At 31.7% G+C, this 16,605-nt stretch overlaps 1 protein-coding gene across 5 annotated transcripts in view; it reads right to left on the bottom strand.

Moving 5' to 3' along the window:
* The window catches only part of KCNQ (KCNQ potassium channel), a 45,220-nt gene that overhangs the window by 1,984 nt on the left and 26,631 nt on the right, over positions 1 to 16,605 (bottom strand). For 2 of the 5 annotated variants that reach the window (XM_013322048.1, XM_013322051.1), the window contains exons 11-15: positions 6,973 to 7,043; positions 5,905 to 6,032; positions 2,382 to 2,478; positions 2,003 to 2,298; positions 1,613 to 1,722 (exon numbers count right to left, since the gene is read on the bottom strand). In XM_013322048.1, coding sequence (XP_013177502.1) covers positions 1,613 to 1,722; positions 2,003 to 2,298; positions 2,382 to 2,478; positions 5,905 to 6,032; positions 6,973 to 7,043 — 702 coding nt within the window. Of the gene's footprint in view, positions 1 to 357; positions 408 to 1,612; positions 1,723 to 2,002; positions 2,299 to 2,381; positions 2,479 to 4,716; positions 4,845 to 5,904; positions 6,033 to 6,972; positions 7,044 to 16,605 lie in introns of those variants that run through there. The other 3 variants (XM_013322050.1, XM_013322052.1, XM_013322053.1) reach the window with 2 other exon arrangements.

Below are 16,605 nucleotides of genomic sequence, written 5' to 3'. Positions count from 1 at the left end.
CATGCGAGTATGGTATGTAGTGGTAAATGTTTGTGTTAATATAGAAAAATGCATATACTCCATAATTTAAATACCTCAACATAGCGCAAATATTGCTTTAGGGACTTTTAAATAGAAATAACTACATGACACATTTGTTGCGAGGAACTTAAAATATATGAATGAGCTAAGGTTGGCAGATGTAGGTCGATAGACAAAATAAGAGACATGGTAGTACTAAATACAACACCTTAATAATACATTCAAAAAGAGCAAAAGGGAGGGCACAAAGAGAAACTATTATACACATTCCACACATCGATAGGGGAAAGGTTAGGACTCACGCAGCCGGGGCCGGCCGGGGGGGAGGGGTCTCTCCCGCGGCGGCGGTCAGAGAGAGGTCGACGACGAATAGTCTTCATAAGATGCTGCAATTTTGTAATATTCGCATATTTATACCTATGGCAACGATGTTCAATTGGTTAATTCATATTTCAAGCCACTATGTGTTACAACAATATCTACGGCGTTACATAATAGCCGGCTCACTGTGCATGTCTATGTCATAACTGATAAATATAATGTTAATCTTATAATTGAGCAATAAACAGCAAGTCATATTAAACTAACATCATGAGATACAATGTATATTAATACAATAAGCGGGTTAAGCTAGAAATACACTACGCCTACATGTTGTGTTTTACTGAGAGCGTTCGTGCGGCAGTGGCAGCGGCGGCTACTCACGGACAGACGCCAAACTTATCTCGTTTGCTTGGAGCGCGCCAGCGACCATTGATCGATGTGTCGTAATTCACAAATTTGTATTTACAAAGCACGAGCTAGTTTACTTAAAACATTCCGATTAATATTTAATTAGTAATACTGTTAAATGATTCGATAAAATTAAGATAATATGTAATCCTCGATATTATTATGTGGTTTTTCCCTACTGTCTACTGGCAGGCTTTAAAGAGCTTAGCTATTTTAAGTTTACTGAAAGAAAGCTATCTCCTTTATTTATATAAAAAAGTGATATATTGTCTACAATATACAGCTTCCAGTTTAAATATATTAAATCGCACATTATATTTATATGAAGATATCCCGTCATGATAGCAAAACAATGAAGCCTATTTTTTTATTTATCATTTGATAAACGAAGCTTAAAACCCCGAAGCAATGAGCGTTTGCGGTCGTGGACATGAAAAATTCCTTGTCGCGGTTGATACGCTGACACCTCCACCAACAGAGCGAGCTTTTTATTTAGCAACTATACGGGTTCATTCGATGCGTAGGGGTTCCTAATATCTCCGTCCAACCTAACCACCAATAACAAGATATACATTTAAAAAGAACTATTGACGTAACAGGAATAGCAGATAATTTAGTTAATATAACTTTTAAGAAATAAATTGACAGTCAATCATTTAAATAGGTTTAATAGATTCACCAGTAGACAGCATTGTGCCACGTAAAATACGTAATTACATATTATCGATGACTGATTAGTTGTAAATCGTTTAATATTTGAGTTTCAGTACAGAACTTAGCATACTACAAACAATAGTTTTTACGAATAACCCTGGCTTACTGTATAATGTAGCTAGTTATATACAGAGAGGTATTTTACCTGAGCTGTCAGTGGCGAGGCGGGGCGGAGTGTCCTCGCGGTCAGTCGGCACTACTATAACTACTTCATCGTCCCGAGGCGATTCCCCATTTCTATTTGATGATGATGTTCTAGAATCATTTTATTTGTAATATCTTTAACAATTTAATATAGGTATAATCGGGTAGAAAGACAGGACAGGAAATTTTAACTTTGTTGTTCTAAAGATTCTTCAAAGCTTTTAATAAAAGTTTTCTTTTTTCCTTCTTTCAACCAAATATATACTTTCTAACTGGAGAGTACTAAGTATTAGTAGTAGTAAGAGCTTGGTGGATTTCGATAGGGATTCAAAACTTATTTATTATATTACATTTTATCGCAAATGGCAGATTTTGAGATCTATAAACTTACTTGACGATGACTTTTTTGCGCATAAATCTAGTGCCCAGATCGGAATACCCTCTATTCATGGGTCGCTTGAAGTGCGGGGCGGTGAGGGCGGTAGGGGCGGGGGCAGGCTCGAAGGCTCGCGAAACAGGCGAGTTGGGCTCGGAGCACTGCTTGTCGGCGATAGCGGGCCGCCCGCGCACAGCGCCCTCGCCCGACCCGCCGCTCTCGCCGTTAGCAGCGCCCAGCCTCCTCGTCGCCCGTCTATCCTCTTCGTACATTTCTAATAAATGATCTAACTTACTTTCTATGTCATCTACCTGGAAGTGAATAGTTGTTAATATATCATTAGTAAAACAATTTTGTAACAGAAAATAAAAACATTTACAGTGCCAAATATTACCTGTCTTTCAATTTTAACAACTCTGGAAGCTAGGCTGATTTTGGATGCATACACGTCTTTGGCTTTCGAGCCTTGCTTGCCGAGAATTTGATCTAACCTGTGGGTTATTATGGAGTAAAATTAAATGTATTTAATTTACACAATACACTATGTTTACATAAAATTATTGGATGAAATACGTACGTAAAGTTAATACTGATACTTACATTAGAATTTTTTTTTAATACCCAAAGGTATTGAACGATGGAACGAAATATGAGCATTATGTATCATGTTTTCGTACATAGGGACATTTATACCACTGTTTGGTTATATGGCTTTACTAAATTGCAAGTCTTTGTACAGAATTTTTAAGTTATCAATTTTTGAAGTTGGCTTTATCGTGAGGCACGGATTAATATTATATATTGCGTTATTCATGTTCATGACGTCAGACTAAGGTTACAATATTATGCAAATATAGATACCATCGTATCAAATGAATTCCCAAAAAAAACAACAAAAGAAAACATTTCAGAAAATATCAGTTTAATGTATAACGAATTAATTATTCATACAATAACCGTGGACAACATGTTTTTGGATGTTGTATAGTTACGGCTCTGGACGAAAATCAGTTTACACCAAACTTTGGGTAGTTGTATAGTTCCTCAGTAAAAACAATAACAAAAGGCTGAAATAGAATTGTTTTGAGGCAATTTGCTTCAGCGTTCGCTAAAATAACCAAATCCGTTCTGGTTATAACAAGGTTATTTTAAATGTCAGTTCAGTAATAAGTTACTATAATTTATTATTTATTAAATAAATGAAAATTAGAAAAGCTTAACAATTATATTACTTAATAAAGGTCTTCGAACAGACTTTGGTAGTCCGTTGTGAACACAAACACAAAGTATTAGTTATTTCAGTTCTAAGTGGACCGAAGCTCCACTGACTCTACCACTTATCAAACGTAACCTTTAGTAAATGCAATATAAAAACTTCTTAAATGTTATGGTCACATTTTAGTTGACCCTGAGGCCTCTTTGTTGCCATTTCTTATATTATTTAAAAACACAAACATACGTACATCCAGGACGGTTACTGGTATATTTAGGTAGAGGTTAATACTTGGCCATGAGGAAAATCTTTTTGCGTGTCTGCTTACGAACAAAAGTATGATAAACGCAGCTTTTTAAGTTAAAAATCAAATCGAAATGATTGATATTAATGTACAAATGTATTGGAATTTTTTTGTTAAATTAGCTGTCGCCTGCGACCCCGTCGACACGGAATTAAAAAGAAAACTTAATAAATCGCCTATGTGTTCTTCCTACATCTGTGCAAAGTTTCATGAAGATTCGTTAAGCCGTTCCGAAGATACGTTCAAACAAACATTTAGCCATTCAAAATTTCGCATATGTATGGTAATATTATTTTATTGTTAAATAAGAAAACATAATGCTCATATTTTTAGATATACCATTATTAATATAACTACTATCAAAATACTAATGACACATATAAGAAATGTGTATAACCAATATGTAATTTTATTTTTAAACATACATGATACAAATAAATGCTAATAAGAGTAATGATATAGTGAAAGCGTAGATGTCGTGCAAAGCTCTAGTAACAAAGCTTAATGATTGCCGTGCACTGGCGACAGGAACACTATATCAAATATACGTAGAGTGAAGCAGTCAGAGCCTGAAAGTTAAAAGGTTTTTCATAACTATCAGTCTACAAATTAATGTCGAAATAAGAACATTTATTGTAAACCTACCACTTAATATTTATCGTGTAGTATTTAAAACCGAATATATCTATTAAATTAATTTTATGGCTCCTATAAAATTAATTGCGATCTCAAACGATAAAACATTGAAGTCAAATGTAAAAATTAAATTGTCAACGCGAACTTTTGTTTCCACTAATGACATATCTTTACTAAGGAATAAATAATAATATTTAATCTTCGACTTACTATTTAAATTACCTTGTTAGAGAACAACAACAGAAAGAATGAGTAGCGAATTTTATTACTTCATTTAAGCTTATCAGTCTGACAAAAGAAACTAAGAGCAAAAGAAGAGATTGTTTTTTTCCACAAAAGGCTCTTCATTTATATACCTATACGCGTTATCTTAAGGTAATACGGTGTCAATGCTACAATCTACGAGTTTATTTATATTAAGTCTACTTCATATTTTTGATCGTTCATAGAATACACAAGTTTTGTCTTGTTAATTAAAGGCTAAGTATTATCGTATGTATTCTGATGAGAGCGGTGAATGAAGCGTCGCGGGGCCGCTGCGCGGATCGCTCGCGCTACGACCAGCTAGGACCTCACCTGTATTGCAAGTTCTTGGTGCGGTTTAGGAGGTCGGCGTGCCCGGAGGAGTACTGTTCTATGACGTCTTTCACGTCGTAAGGTTTCAATGCTTCTCTAAATCTCTTGCGCGCGACAAAGTACTTGAGCTACACGAAAATAAAATATATTCCTGACAGCGATGTACATTTCTGAATATATCCTCTTTTAGTTATAATATGTACGTCTGTATTAGATGATAGTTTATTTAAAACTTTTCATTTAATTGGTGTTTATAGCATTGACAAAGATGACAAGTTTAATTTTTTTTATTTATAGGTGTAATTTTGGTCTCTACTTTTATATATTTATGTAAATCTACATAAAGGTGCTTTATATCCACAATAAAGCACTGATAATTATTACAAAACATACTAGCATTTATTAAAAGAAATTAATAAGGTTGTTTAAGGTTTTATTGTCGTTTGTTAGTATAAAAATATTTATAATTATTTATAAAATTATTAATATACTGTGTACTGATACTTTTATATTTAACAAAAATAACAAGCGTAAGCAACTCCGTTTGATATAAAATATATTAACAGTAAATTAATTATTATTAATTTAAAATTATTAAGTTAATATAACATTACTTCTGAAAGCCACGATGAATTTGTCTTATTGAGATCAAAATGTATTATACAATACATTACTATTCAAACAACTGAAAGGTTTACAATTTACCGACTCGCATCATGCGGCGTAACAAATCTCAATGATTGAACCACTATTCTAATGAGTCTTTAGTGTACGAGTAAATCGGTCAGTCATGCGAATAGGGTACACTCATAGGTTTTCGTTCCAGTAGGATACCAGACGCGTCTATACGTATATCATCTGTCACTATTGTTTACCAAACTAACTAGAAATGTATCAAAGAGAGCTACTATAAAGATTGTGATGTGAAGTAGAGGGTAAAGGAATATTCTATATATTTTTATGTAAAACAGTGTCAACAATGTATGTCGAAAATTAAAGATAGCCATACACACACTATACTACAGAGTATTATGTATAACAAAGTATTAGATTCGAAGCCAAACTCGTCTACAGAGGTAACGTAACAAGACACAGTAGGTGTGAAGACCAAACGAGAGAATGTATGAAGGACGTAGAGTAGGTAAATGGTAAGTGCAAGGCGTACTGATGTCTCTGGCTAGGTACTACCTAGTCTGGACGTTTTTCACTCGGCCCAGCAGGTCCACGTGGCCCGCGGAGTATTGTTCTATAACATCCTTTACGTCGTATGGCTTTAGCGCTTCTTTAAACTTACGGCGGGCCACAAAATACTTCATCTGTCAGGATTCCACATTATAATATTTCAGTGAACTTCTCTAATACGATATTATACAGAATAAAAAAACAATTGTTTATTAATTTTGTATTAGTGTTTTTTTCTTAAAGTGTTGAATGAACCGCTACTTTGTAGTTAATTGTGAAAAAAATATTATTGTTCATATAACAAAAGCAGTCGTAATATTGTTTCTGTTGCTACATAAAAAAACTTAACTACATAGGGGCGTACATTTAAATAGAACAAAACCTCTCAACAGAACTATAAGAGTGTATAACTTTTATCTGTACTATAAAATTAAGCTAGATTTAAAATAAAATTATAAACTAGTGCATTCTAGTATCTACTAACTCTATTTGATTAAATTTTAATCTTAGCATGGTTTCATTTTAGGTATTTAATAATTTTATATTAATTTTTGATAGTTAAAGTATCTTTTCAAACATTATTTTTAACAATTTAATGTCTATTTTCAACTGAAACAGGCAACGAAAGTTAAACAATAAATTATATATGTCTCGAATCATCTCTTCGCTATTTCGTCCACAAAAGTATAAATTTTCTTTGTTTTCAATATATTTTTTGTCCATACGGTCTACCTGTGTCCAATGTTTGAAGGTAAACCTGTGTTCTGCTACGTTTTATTTACTAAAGAAATAGGTTAAGTTGTGTAAAGGTATCGAGTGAGTAAATTTTTATATTGTTGATTAAATCAATAAATGCTTTGTTTAAAAATCATCTCATTAAAATAGGTTTGTGTATTTATTTCTTGTACTCGTGTAACATAACATCTTATTGATAATGTTTAAATGTGATCTGTTTATAAATGTAAAATTGAAATATCTATCAATATTAATTTATTATAAAATACTTCTTTAAAAAATGGTAGTTAAAGTATTACGAATATTCAATTAAATACGAAAAATATATTAAATACGTACCTTCCTTATAAATCTGATAGCAGCTTTATGTCGCGGAGTTAATGTCACACAACGGGGCTCCTCATCCTCGTCTGCACAAAAGAAAATCTTGACATTTAAAAATGTAATTATTTCAATGCATACCAGGAGCTTGATATGATATACGGTGATGAAGCATTTTAATAAATATGTTTTCATACACACGAATGTATAGCCGAGGACCTTTATTACATGTTTGCATAGGAAATTATACAAATTTAGACGCTCATGTCAAAGCCAAAAACTTGTTCTACCAACTTGACAATTTGCTCTACGATATTCGTTCCTTAAGCGACTTTCATTTGTTTGACTATACACATCCTTTACTTCTGATAGTTCATGTAGTCTTGTATCATTCGAAAAAAATCTGAAATGGAAAATATTCACTTGAATGCAAAGGTTTCTTTTCGCATGTTAGATGCAGTCTCATCTAGTGAGTAATCTAGAACGATAGCGGATGTATACGATACGGCGCACTCGAGAGCGACTTAAAACCTTTCGCATTACTAGTTATTAGCTTTTACAAAAATGTTTTTGTAATACACAAAAAATACGTTTAAATTCAATATTTTACAAGACTAACAAGATCGTATTGTTTTTTTGCGCGTATACTAATTCGTTTTTAAGTACATATTAGACTTTGTATTATGTAATATAAATTCTTTTGTGACAGCCGAGAAATGACTAAACCGATTTGGACGAGTGAGGTACCATTCAATTCGCCTTCCTCCTTAAAGTGTCATAGGCATATTACATCGATAAAATACATGTACTTAGTGAACTTAGGGTACACGAACCTAATTAGTAATAGGAGTTCGAACCACAATGTCCATTATTTTTTTAATTGTTAAATATTTTTTTCATATAATCAAATAAATTCTAAATATATCAAATTATAAAATAATATATTGTTTTGTATAGCATTTCAGTATATATACCTTAAATCAAAACACTTTAAAATTTAAAATCTTAGATTTTAAATGCAGCCAACAGATGCAGTCAGTCAGTTTGTTTGGTATTTTTAAATATTAATCAGGGTATATAAATATGTTTTTCAACATGAATAGATTTTTAACCTATTGTAATGATAAAGACACGCGCTGAAGACGCAACGCAGAAAAACTGCGTGGACATATTGTATTGACAGTATTGTAAATGAATCGAACGTGCAGAACAAGAGACCACTAATATAGATACAACGACATTTTCTTACAAACTTTTTTGTCTTGTATACCAATGGGGAAGTAAACTTCGTTAAATAATTCAATTTTAATAACCAGAATTTGATTCCGACCAATATTTATTTTATACCTCGATGAAAATGGATAGATATAATAGAATATGCAAATAACTTTCGGTCGGTTAACTTCCAAAGTGGTTAGAATGGAGTTTATTGAGCTGCGTATACTGTAGATACGGCTTAAATTAATATGGTATTTTGAATATCCATAAAGTTTCGGACACTTATAAAAAAGTTGTCTTAGAATTAAACATCTTATGTAAATAATATCAGAAAGGGTATTGCATTAATTAAGAATTCCGCGCGCCCCGTCTCAATCTAAATATTCATGTTAAAATGATAATTGGTTTAATCTTTTTGAAAGGTTGCAAATGATTTTAATTTAATAGACTTTACAAAATAAATGCTTTAATTTAGATAATAAAACATTGTAATTAAATTCAAATACGAAATAGCTTGTTTAATAATCAAAATGTTCAATTTAATCTGAGTAATTTTTTACAACCCGCTCGGTGTAATTTTACCCGAAAATTAATTATGAATTTGTGCAGATGTTTCAAACTCATTCTCATCCATCATCCTTTCTCAGACTGATGCTTTACAAAATGTTGTAGCACAATCGATCACAGTCGCAAAGATATGAACCGTAGTTTAGTTTTGTTATGACAAAATATCTAGTTATGATAACAAAATTACAATATTCTTATAATAATATATTTATAGCTATAATACTGTTTAAATTTATAATTATAAATTATACAAAACCAAATATGTACTACGTCTGCAGTCGGTAACAATGTTAACGTCCACGTCCCAATCCTTCTGATACATAACAATTATATAAAATTACATCAAGTTATCTTGCTTTAGTTTATAAATCACGGCTTTTAGCGTCGAATCTATTTATATTTTAAGTTCTATAGACTCCACATAATATGTAGTAGTGATAAAGTGGATTAAAACATTTGTTTTTTTCAAAACAAACCCGGTAGTACAACCATTCAAAAAATAAATAATGATCCGCAGAGAAAGTATTAGCATACAAATATAAGTGGCGGAACCGACGGCTGCCGAAGAAGGTCAAAATGACACTCAGAGAATCATAATTCCTAACGAACTTCATGACAACAACAAACTGCTGTTGTACGAAAGAAGTTGTAAAATACAAATATTTTTTTATTTTAGCTGTTGCCGGCTTTTCACTCGATTACGAGGAAAAATAAACATTCTATGAATAAAACTGTTGCTTGCATTTTCAAACCTATTTTTTTGGTTCCTTGTGTATAATAGTTTTTTAAGGGACAATCTTCATTGGTAGCACATTTATGGGCACAAACTAATCTAGTGTAAATATGGACATATTCCAGCCGAGTATTTTAATTACAGTTACTTCGTTTACCGTTAAAGATTTATAGTGTTGTTCTTGTGGTATTATGAATGTTCATTAATCTGCCTACTTTCCCTATAGTAATCAAAACAATAGTTTCTTTCTTAACTTCAGTAGGGGTTGGTCCTGATTTTTTGATTTACTTATGTATTTAGTTAAAATAATGAAGCTTCGTACTATTCTTCTACTAATTATAACTAATAAAGCCGATTTTAGATTTTTACGGTGGAAAGTTTTTAATGATTTTTATTTTAATTTAAGATGTTGGTCGTTGATGATAGGTCATTTATAACTTTTGAATTTGTTTCTTAGATACATTAAAGGAAGGAAGGGAAATTAGTTTTTGTCAAAGATCTTACAAGTACGAAAATAAATTATGAAATTTGTAATGTAATTGAAAACACAGATACACGTCAGTGTTTTAAATGGTTATTGCAAACACATGCAATAGAGCGTGATGAGTAACGGTCTTTAAATTCGCGCGGCACATTTTGGATTAGCGCCGCATAAACAAACTAGGTCTTAAGCCACCGGTTATTTATGTGCGCGAATGCAGACAAACGAAGACAATACTGCGCCCATATGTTACGATATAATGTTACGCTCTAATAAAATAAAATATAAATAAATTAAAGAAATTTATTCGTATCCAACGCCACGGATTTTCGTATCTACTGAATGAATTTTATAAGATCGTTTCGTTATCCATACAATATTGACATAAATAAAGCTTACTTTTGGCCAATGAATACGATCATAAACATATAATAACACTGAATAAAAAAAAAACAACAACGAATGGTTTGATGTTAGTTTCTAGGGTTTTTGGGTTAACATTTTTGTAAGATCATCTACGTCTAGAAATTCAGTTGCATGTTGTTTGTAAGGCAGTTTTTAAAATGCATAAAATGCAGTTATTTTACATATTATATATTGTGAATAATGTTCACATGTAGTATATTGCAAGCATCTCAATTCGTAGATATTATGTTAATTTCTATGTATAAATTAGCAATGAAAATAACGTACAAATTTATAAAGAAATGAGTTAAAGTTGAGATGTAATGAAATTAGTGTGAGCATTTGGGTAGAAGCCAAATGCCATTACCGGATAATATTATTTATGCGAGGAATATTTATGGCGGTAAACAGAGAAACGAGAAAATTTATCATTTCGTAAAAATACTTGGACTTGTAAAATTACAACATTCTGTTTGCCGTTGGAAAATAACGAGTTGTCGATGTTCGTTTTTAAAACTGATTTTTACATTACATTAGTCATTTGAATGTTTTATTTATCAATAGTGTGGTAACGTGTAGTAACGTTAATCGCACTGTAAATTGAATAGTTTTTCGTCACCAACGCTATTTAATATATTTTTATCTATTTAGCAAAAAGCTTGCTTAACTTATTTTGTTTTACGCAAAAGTTCAAACTTTAGTACATACAGCACCAGGACAAGACGATTTTGTTACATTGCTTCTGTTTTTTAAGTATCATATTAAATAGTTTTAAGACGTTTTTTTCCTAACTTCACTTTGCCTATCTTCCTCCACAAATAACATTATTGAGTGTTTGAAGATGTAATGTACATATAATTTGCGCGTGTTTAATCTGGAGCGTCAGGTATTTTGTAATAAGTCGAGCCGTTACGTTGGTCCTTACCGTCGGAGTTTCGTTTGGAGAGCGCCGTTTCAGCCACCGAGTCCTCGCTGTGCGAAGGGTTGACGGGTCGAGCGCGCACGACTCGGCCGCGCGGCGGGCGGCTCGCGCCTGCCAATCCACATTACACTAACTTCAACACCGCACACAATTTGTCAATCACCCAGCCTGCTTCCCGTCTGCTAAACTAACTCGTGGCTCTCATAAATTTGTACCTCCTCACCTTAATGCGTTAGAACTTCTAAGATGTTGTCGGTGTTATTTCTCATTTTAAAGATGTCTTTTATTAGTAATCCGCCCGTCCGCCTGTCAAACCCTTTATTATGTACAGATTTATAAGAACGAGAAGAAAACATATGATTTCAAATGATTATGAAGGAAGGCTATCATATTCGTAATGAATTATTAGTATGCAATCTCTCAATCCATAATGATGTTCATTTTATTTACACGTTAAATTAAATTAAAATATTTATAAACTTTCCTGCTCTGGGTATTTGACTAACTGTGATCTAGCTTTGGAATTATGTTCTTACATATTAACGATGTTATGCCAATTCCTTTTTTTTAAATATTGTATTTAACCTCCTTGATATCACGTTTTAAAATCAATTTTAAAAAGTTTACAATTTCATTAAAGCAAGATGAATGGAGTTAAGGTAAAATTGTTTAGCTTTGCTAACAAATAATTCCCTGGAAGCACACAGGAAGTTTTCACGAGGCGTTGAACGTTGGTACAGTGACTGATGTATATTCTACATTACTTAGCTCTCATTTGTTCACGTTTATTCGGGCTATATATCTCACAGCCAGTTTATAGCGATGACTTTCTGTTTTTTAAATTCTTTCTACAAATTGCCGAGAAAAATACGTTTGTTAGAAATCACTGATAAGTACATTCTCTTTCACAATACGAAAAAACGAAACGTTAAATATATTTCAGTGCTATCTCTGCTGTATGATTTCAATTACATTGACAATATATTAGATTTACTATACATTATGTTTTTATTTAAGTTAAACTAATAACTTGTAGTCGCAAGATGAAAACTATTTCACGACTCAGACAACGTTAATATGAACATCATTATAATGTTAAAAACATAACATTTATAAGTGTTTTAGCTTTAACGTGATTTAAAGTTCTTCTCTTAGTATTTTTATCGATTGATTTTATAAGTATAGAGCGGCTAATGTTAATTATAAAACTATAAAAGGGCACACTGTTGCTATTTTCTGAACACGACTTACTTTGCAGCAAACTTTCCACATCATTAAAACTCATTTAACGTTGCGGTTTTCTTTAGCGAACATTGTGTAAATATTGGCATAATATTTGTTTATTCAAGGCAATATTGATTTTATCAAGAAACATAACGCACGTGGAAGGACATTTTTAAATCGTCTCTTTTTACTGCATTGAAAGAACTCCTAAATAATGAGGTCAATGCAGTGGTTGGCGGTTAATGTCTAAGCAAACTATCGATCGATTTTGTATCTCTTTCTTACTCAGGGTGCTAACGATCTTGGTGTACTTACTCATGCCTATGCTTTTACCATAAACTGAAAATTCAATAAACTAGCCGTTACATTCAGTCACCTGAATCGTATGATTTTTTTTATATATTATACTTTAAGTTAAAGTAACTTATTACATTAATTGGCTCGCTATATTATCTATGAAGTAGACTTTACTTTCTAGAAAATGTACACCGATTTTAGGAATAACATACAAAGAAAATGTAGAGCGTAGATACTTGTTGCATGGATTTGTCGGTGTTGCCAAATACTTTCTATTGTTTGGAAGACCGTTCTTAGACTTGGCTTTCATCCACCCTTTATTTTTAATAAAAGCATTTTTGTATTAATGTTCTTTTATGTTGTTTACATAATATTAAACAACATGTAGGGCTAAAGTTCATCACAGTTGAGGATATTAAACTTGGTTGTATTTTTTAAAACATTTAGTTAATAAAATATAATTCAGTAAGCCGTAGTGTGGTATTTTTAACAAATTAAAAATTGGCATGTATACTTCTAACTTTATTTTCGCACAGAAAAAGATTCTATCTTAATACCGGTGAAAAGGCGAATCGGGATATCAGTGTGAAATCTTTTTGTAAGGGAAGTTATAATTTATTCTTTAGGTTTCCATCACATTCAAAGAATTACAACAACGGAAAAACTCACAAAATCTTCATTTTACTTGTGGGTATCATGATGTCTACTAGACGGTACATGTACCATTAATATGGTCTTTTAAGATTACAATTTTTCAATAGCTTATAATATATTCAGTTATATTGTAAGCAGTATTTATACAAAGACAAAATTATATTTTTCATTTTTAAACCATTTCATTCATTTTATAATAATTTGAGAGTTAATTTAAACCACATCTAACTTACTAACTTGTTACATAGTAGAAACAATTTTTGGGTACATAGTTTATTGGTAACGGTCCAGTTATGGAGAATATCAATAGCCTATAGCGAGTTCAGTTGACAACTTGTTGAACGACAAGGCATTCCAATTGTGGATAGCCACAAACAGAAGTTTTCGATCAATTATTTGATTTGTAAGCTACAATGTTTCTAAGTAGATTAATTCTAGGATAGAGGCAATTTATGAAGTTTGAAAACCGTCGATACATTCAAAATGAGTTTAGAGCTAAAGTAATTAAAACCACATTTTAATATTAGTACATGTTAAATGACCATCAGCACATATAAACATACCATAGAGGATAATCGTTCGCAATTCAATTCAAGTATTACAAAGTTTAATACTCGGATAAACTAACTTGGATATCTTAGTCAAAAGAACTTTATTTAGGTCGGCATCCTGAACCACTCAGACATTTTCCATTTGCCGGAATTAAATTTGAGTACTAAGATTAAATTCATAATAGATTTTAAATTGTACAAGTTTTTACTTTACAGAGTTAAAGAATATCCTTATTAAAACATGTTAGGAGAGTTTTTTTATACATGGGAACTTGCATATCGTAGTCAAAGCTTCAACGTTTTTCCTGCTTTTTGTAATATTGCTTTCGCATCTGTATCTTTGTGCCTCTTATCGATTATCCAATGAACTGAGAACGAATATTCCACACTGTGGAACTTTTTTTTGCATTAAATAGATAAAAAGATATACATTAATATATCCAGTAAATAACACATTGTTCTCTATTTACTTTCTTATGTATTTAGAATTAGATAAATTCAAATAACAACTTCTATGTTTTATCAACATACGTGTGTTTTCATCCGATACTATATATATATATATATATATAAAAGGAGAAAACAAAATATAATTTTATAAAAAGAATAATAAATTTGAGTTGCCATGTTATCTCTATTCTTGTAGATGGAGTTAGAAAGGTTTGTCTCGACATTGATCCCTTAGTTTCAAAAGGGCGTCATCAAAAGGAAATGTCTGTAATAACTCAGACTATGGAATAAATAACTTTATATGAATAACAATAAGATTGGGTTTAGATTGTACTAGTGACTTGTTTACGTGTTTTGTTTCGATATAATGTCATTCGTTGAACCTTTACGACTAGTAGGAAACACCTGACTTATCTGTAAAACTAAGATATTGCAGAAACTACCGGTACCTTTTCCACGACATGATACAATATAATAAAAAATCTACCCTAATATATAGAGGAAAGATTTGTATTATATTTTTGTATGTAAAGCTTAAACTCAAAAACTGTGCAACCGATTTTAAATATTCGTTTGTCATTAGATAGCTACATAATTACTGAGTAACATAGTGAATATCTATTACTAGATTTTTTTTTAATTTCGTGCATACGGTGGCGCGGACAAGCGGTATTGTTTATAAAATACGTAGAGATTTTTTTTTACCTAAAAATGACCTTTTCCTCTATAGCGACTGTTAGAAAGAATAAATTCACAGCTTTCTTAGTTTATTTTACAAGACTAGGAAGGGAAGGTTGAATTGATTATTTCTAATTGAAAATTTTCCACATCAAAGTTGGGCAATAAAAGTCATCATCTCCCTAGCCTTATCTCACTCACGACGTAAAAAAAATTATTAACTTAATTGTTATGGCTTAATTTCCCGCTAATCCTACTTGGACAATAAAAGTAGCATTAGAAAAGTAGAATTTGTTACGAATACTAGAACAAGATTCCACTTACTGCTGATTAGTTTTCGACGGTACTCAGGCTTTAGTATAAGTGATCTAATTTTAAGAGTATGTAGTTGTGAGAATAGCCCCAAGTGAGCAAGCTCGTGGTCAGCAAATTGTATAGGTCGCTGCCGCCGCACCGAGCGACTTCGCTAAGGAACATTTATTTTCGAGAGCCACTTCCGAACATACATTAAGCCGTTTGACCCTTTTATCTTACTTAAATCGTGCTAGTTGTTCATTTACCTTCGAGGTCAACTCGAGATTAACTGATAAGGAAAATAAACGACTGGATGAGGACGTGGCGTGTTATATTAACACAATTAATAAAAAAACAAAAATGTATACAGAGAAATTATAGTTAATGAGTTACGTATTTTAATGTCTATGAAATATATGATTTACAAATGAATGCAATTATTTTTATAACTCATAATTTATTAAAGCGCTCAGAGATTTGCATTTTAGAATACGCTAAATACAACTTGTATTGAGTAGCTCCGACTTGAAGCCACCATATAAAAACACGATATTTATAAAACAAGAAGAGCTCTCAGAGAAATGTATTTAAAAAATAAAAAATTCTTACATTTTTTAAAACATAAAATAATACTACAAGTAAACTAGATTTATTTAATTCTTCTATTTTCTTCTCAATTGTTAGCACATCTAGAAGAATATTTCTTTTTATTATCAATTTATATAAATAGGAAGATGTTGTGTTTGAAAGGAATATGGTGAAATAATGTTATATTGAATGACATTTATGCTCACCGATGTATTCAGTATTAGTCTTTGTAGGCCTATGCTAAAGTTAATTGCATTCCTTTCCAGCTTTTAACCACTCGCATATCAAGTTATTCAATATTCAAATAGTACTTCTTTATCATAAACATTTGACAGTGTAAAGAAAGTTTAGAAGTAAAGCTCCTCTAACAAATAACTTAAGCTTTGAATGCTTATTCAAGTCTGCATCACTTAAACCTTCCTGTTGTTATTAAAAAATATATATCTAATATACTAAGAAATAAAAAAAGTGTCGAGTTTGTAACAGTGGGACCGTAGACCGAAGGCTACGCTCCGTAGCACCGTAGAGGCCTTAACAATAAAAAGGCCCTTTATGGAAGTTTAAAATTTCAGTCAAAACTGGTTACAAA

The sequence above is a fragment of the Papilio xuthus genome, unplaced genomic scaffold (genome assembly GCF_000836235.2).
Source record: "Papilio xuthus unplaced genomic scaffold, Pxut_1.1 DF825946.1, whole genome shotgun sequence".
Classification (NCBI taxonomy): domain Eukaryota; kingdom Metazoa; phylum Arthropoda; class Insecta; order Lepidoptera; family Papilionidae; genus Papilio; species Papilio xuthus.
This window is presented reverse-complemented; position numbering and strand designations above follow the sequence as displayed.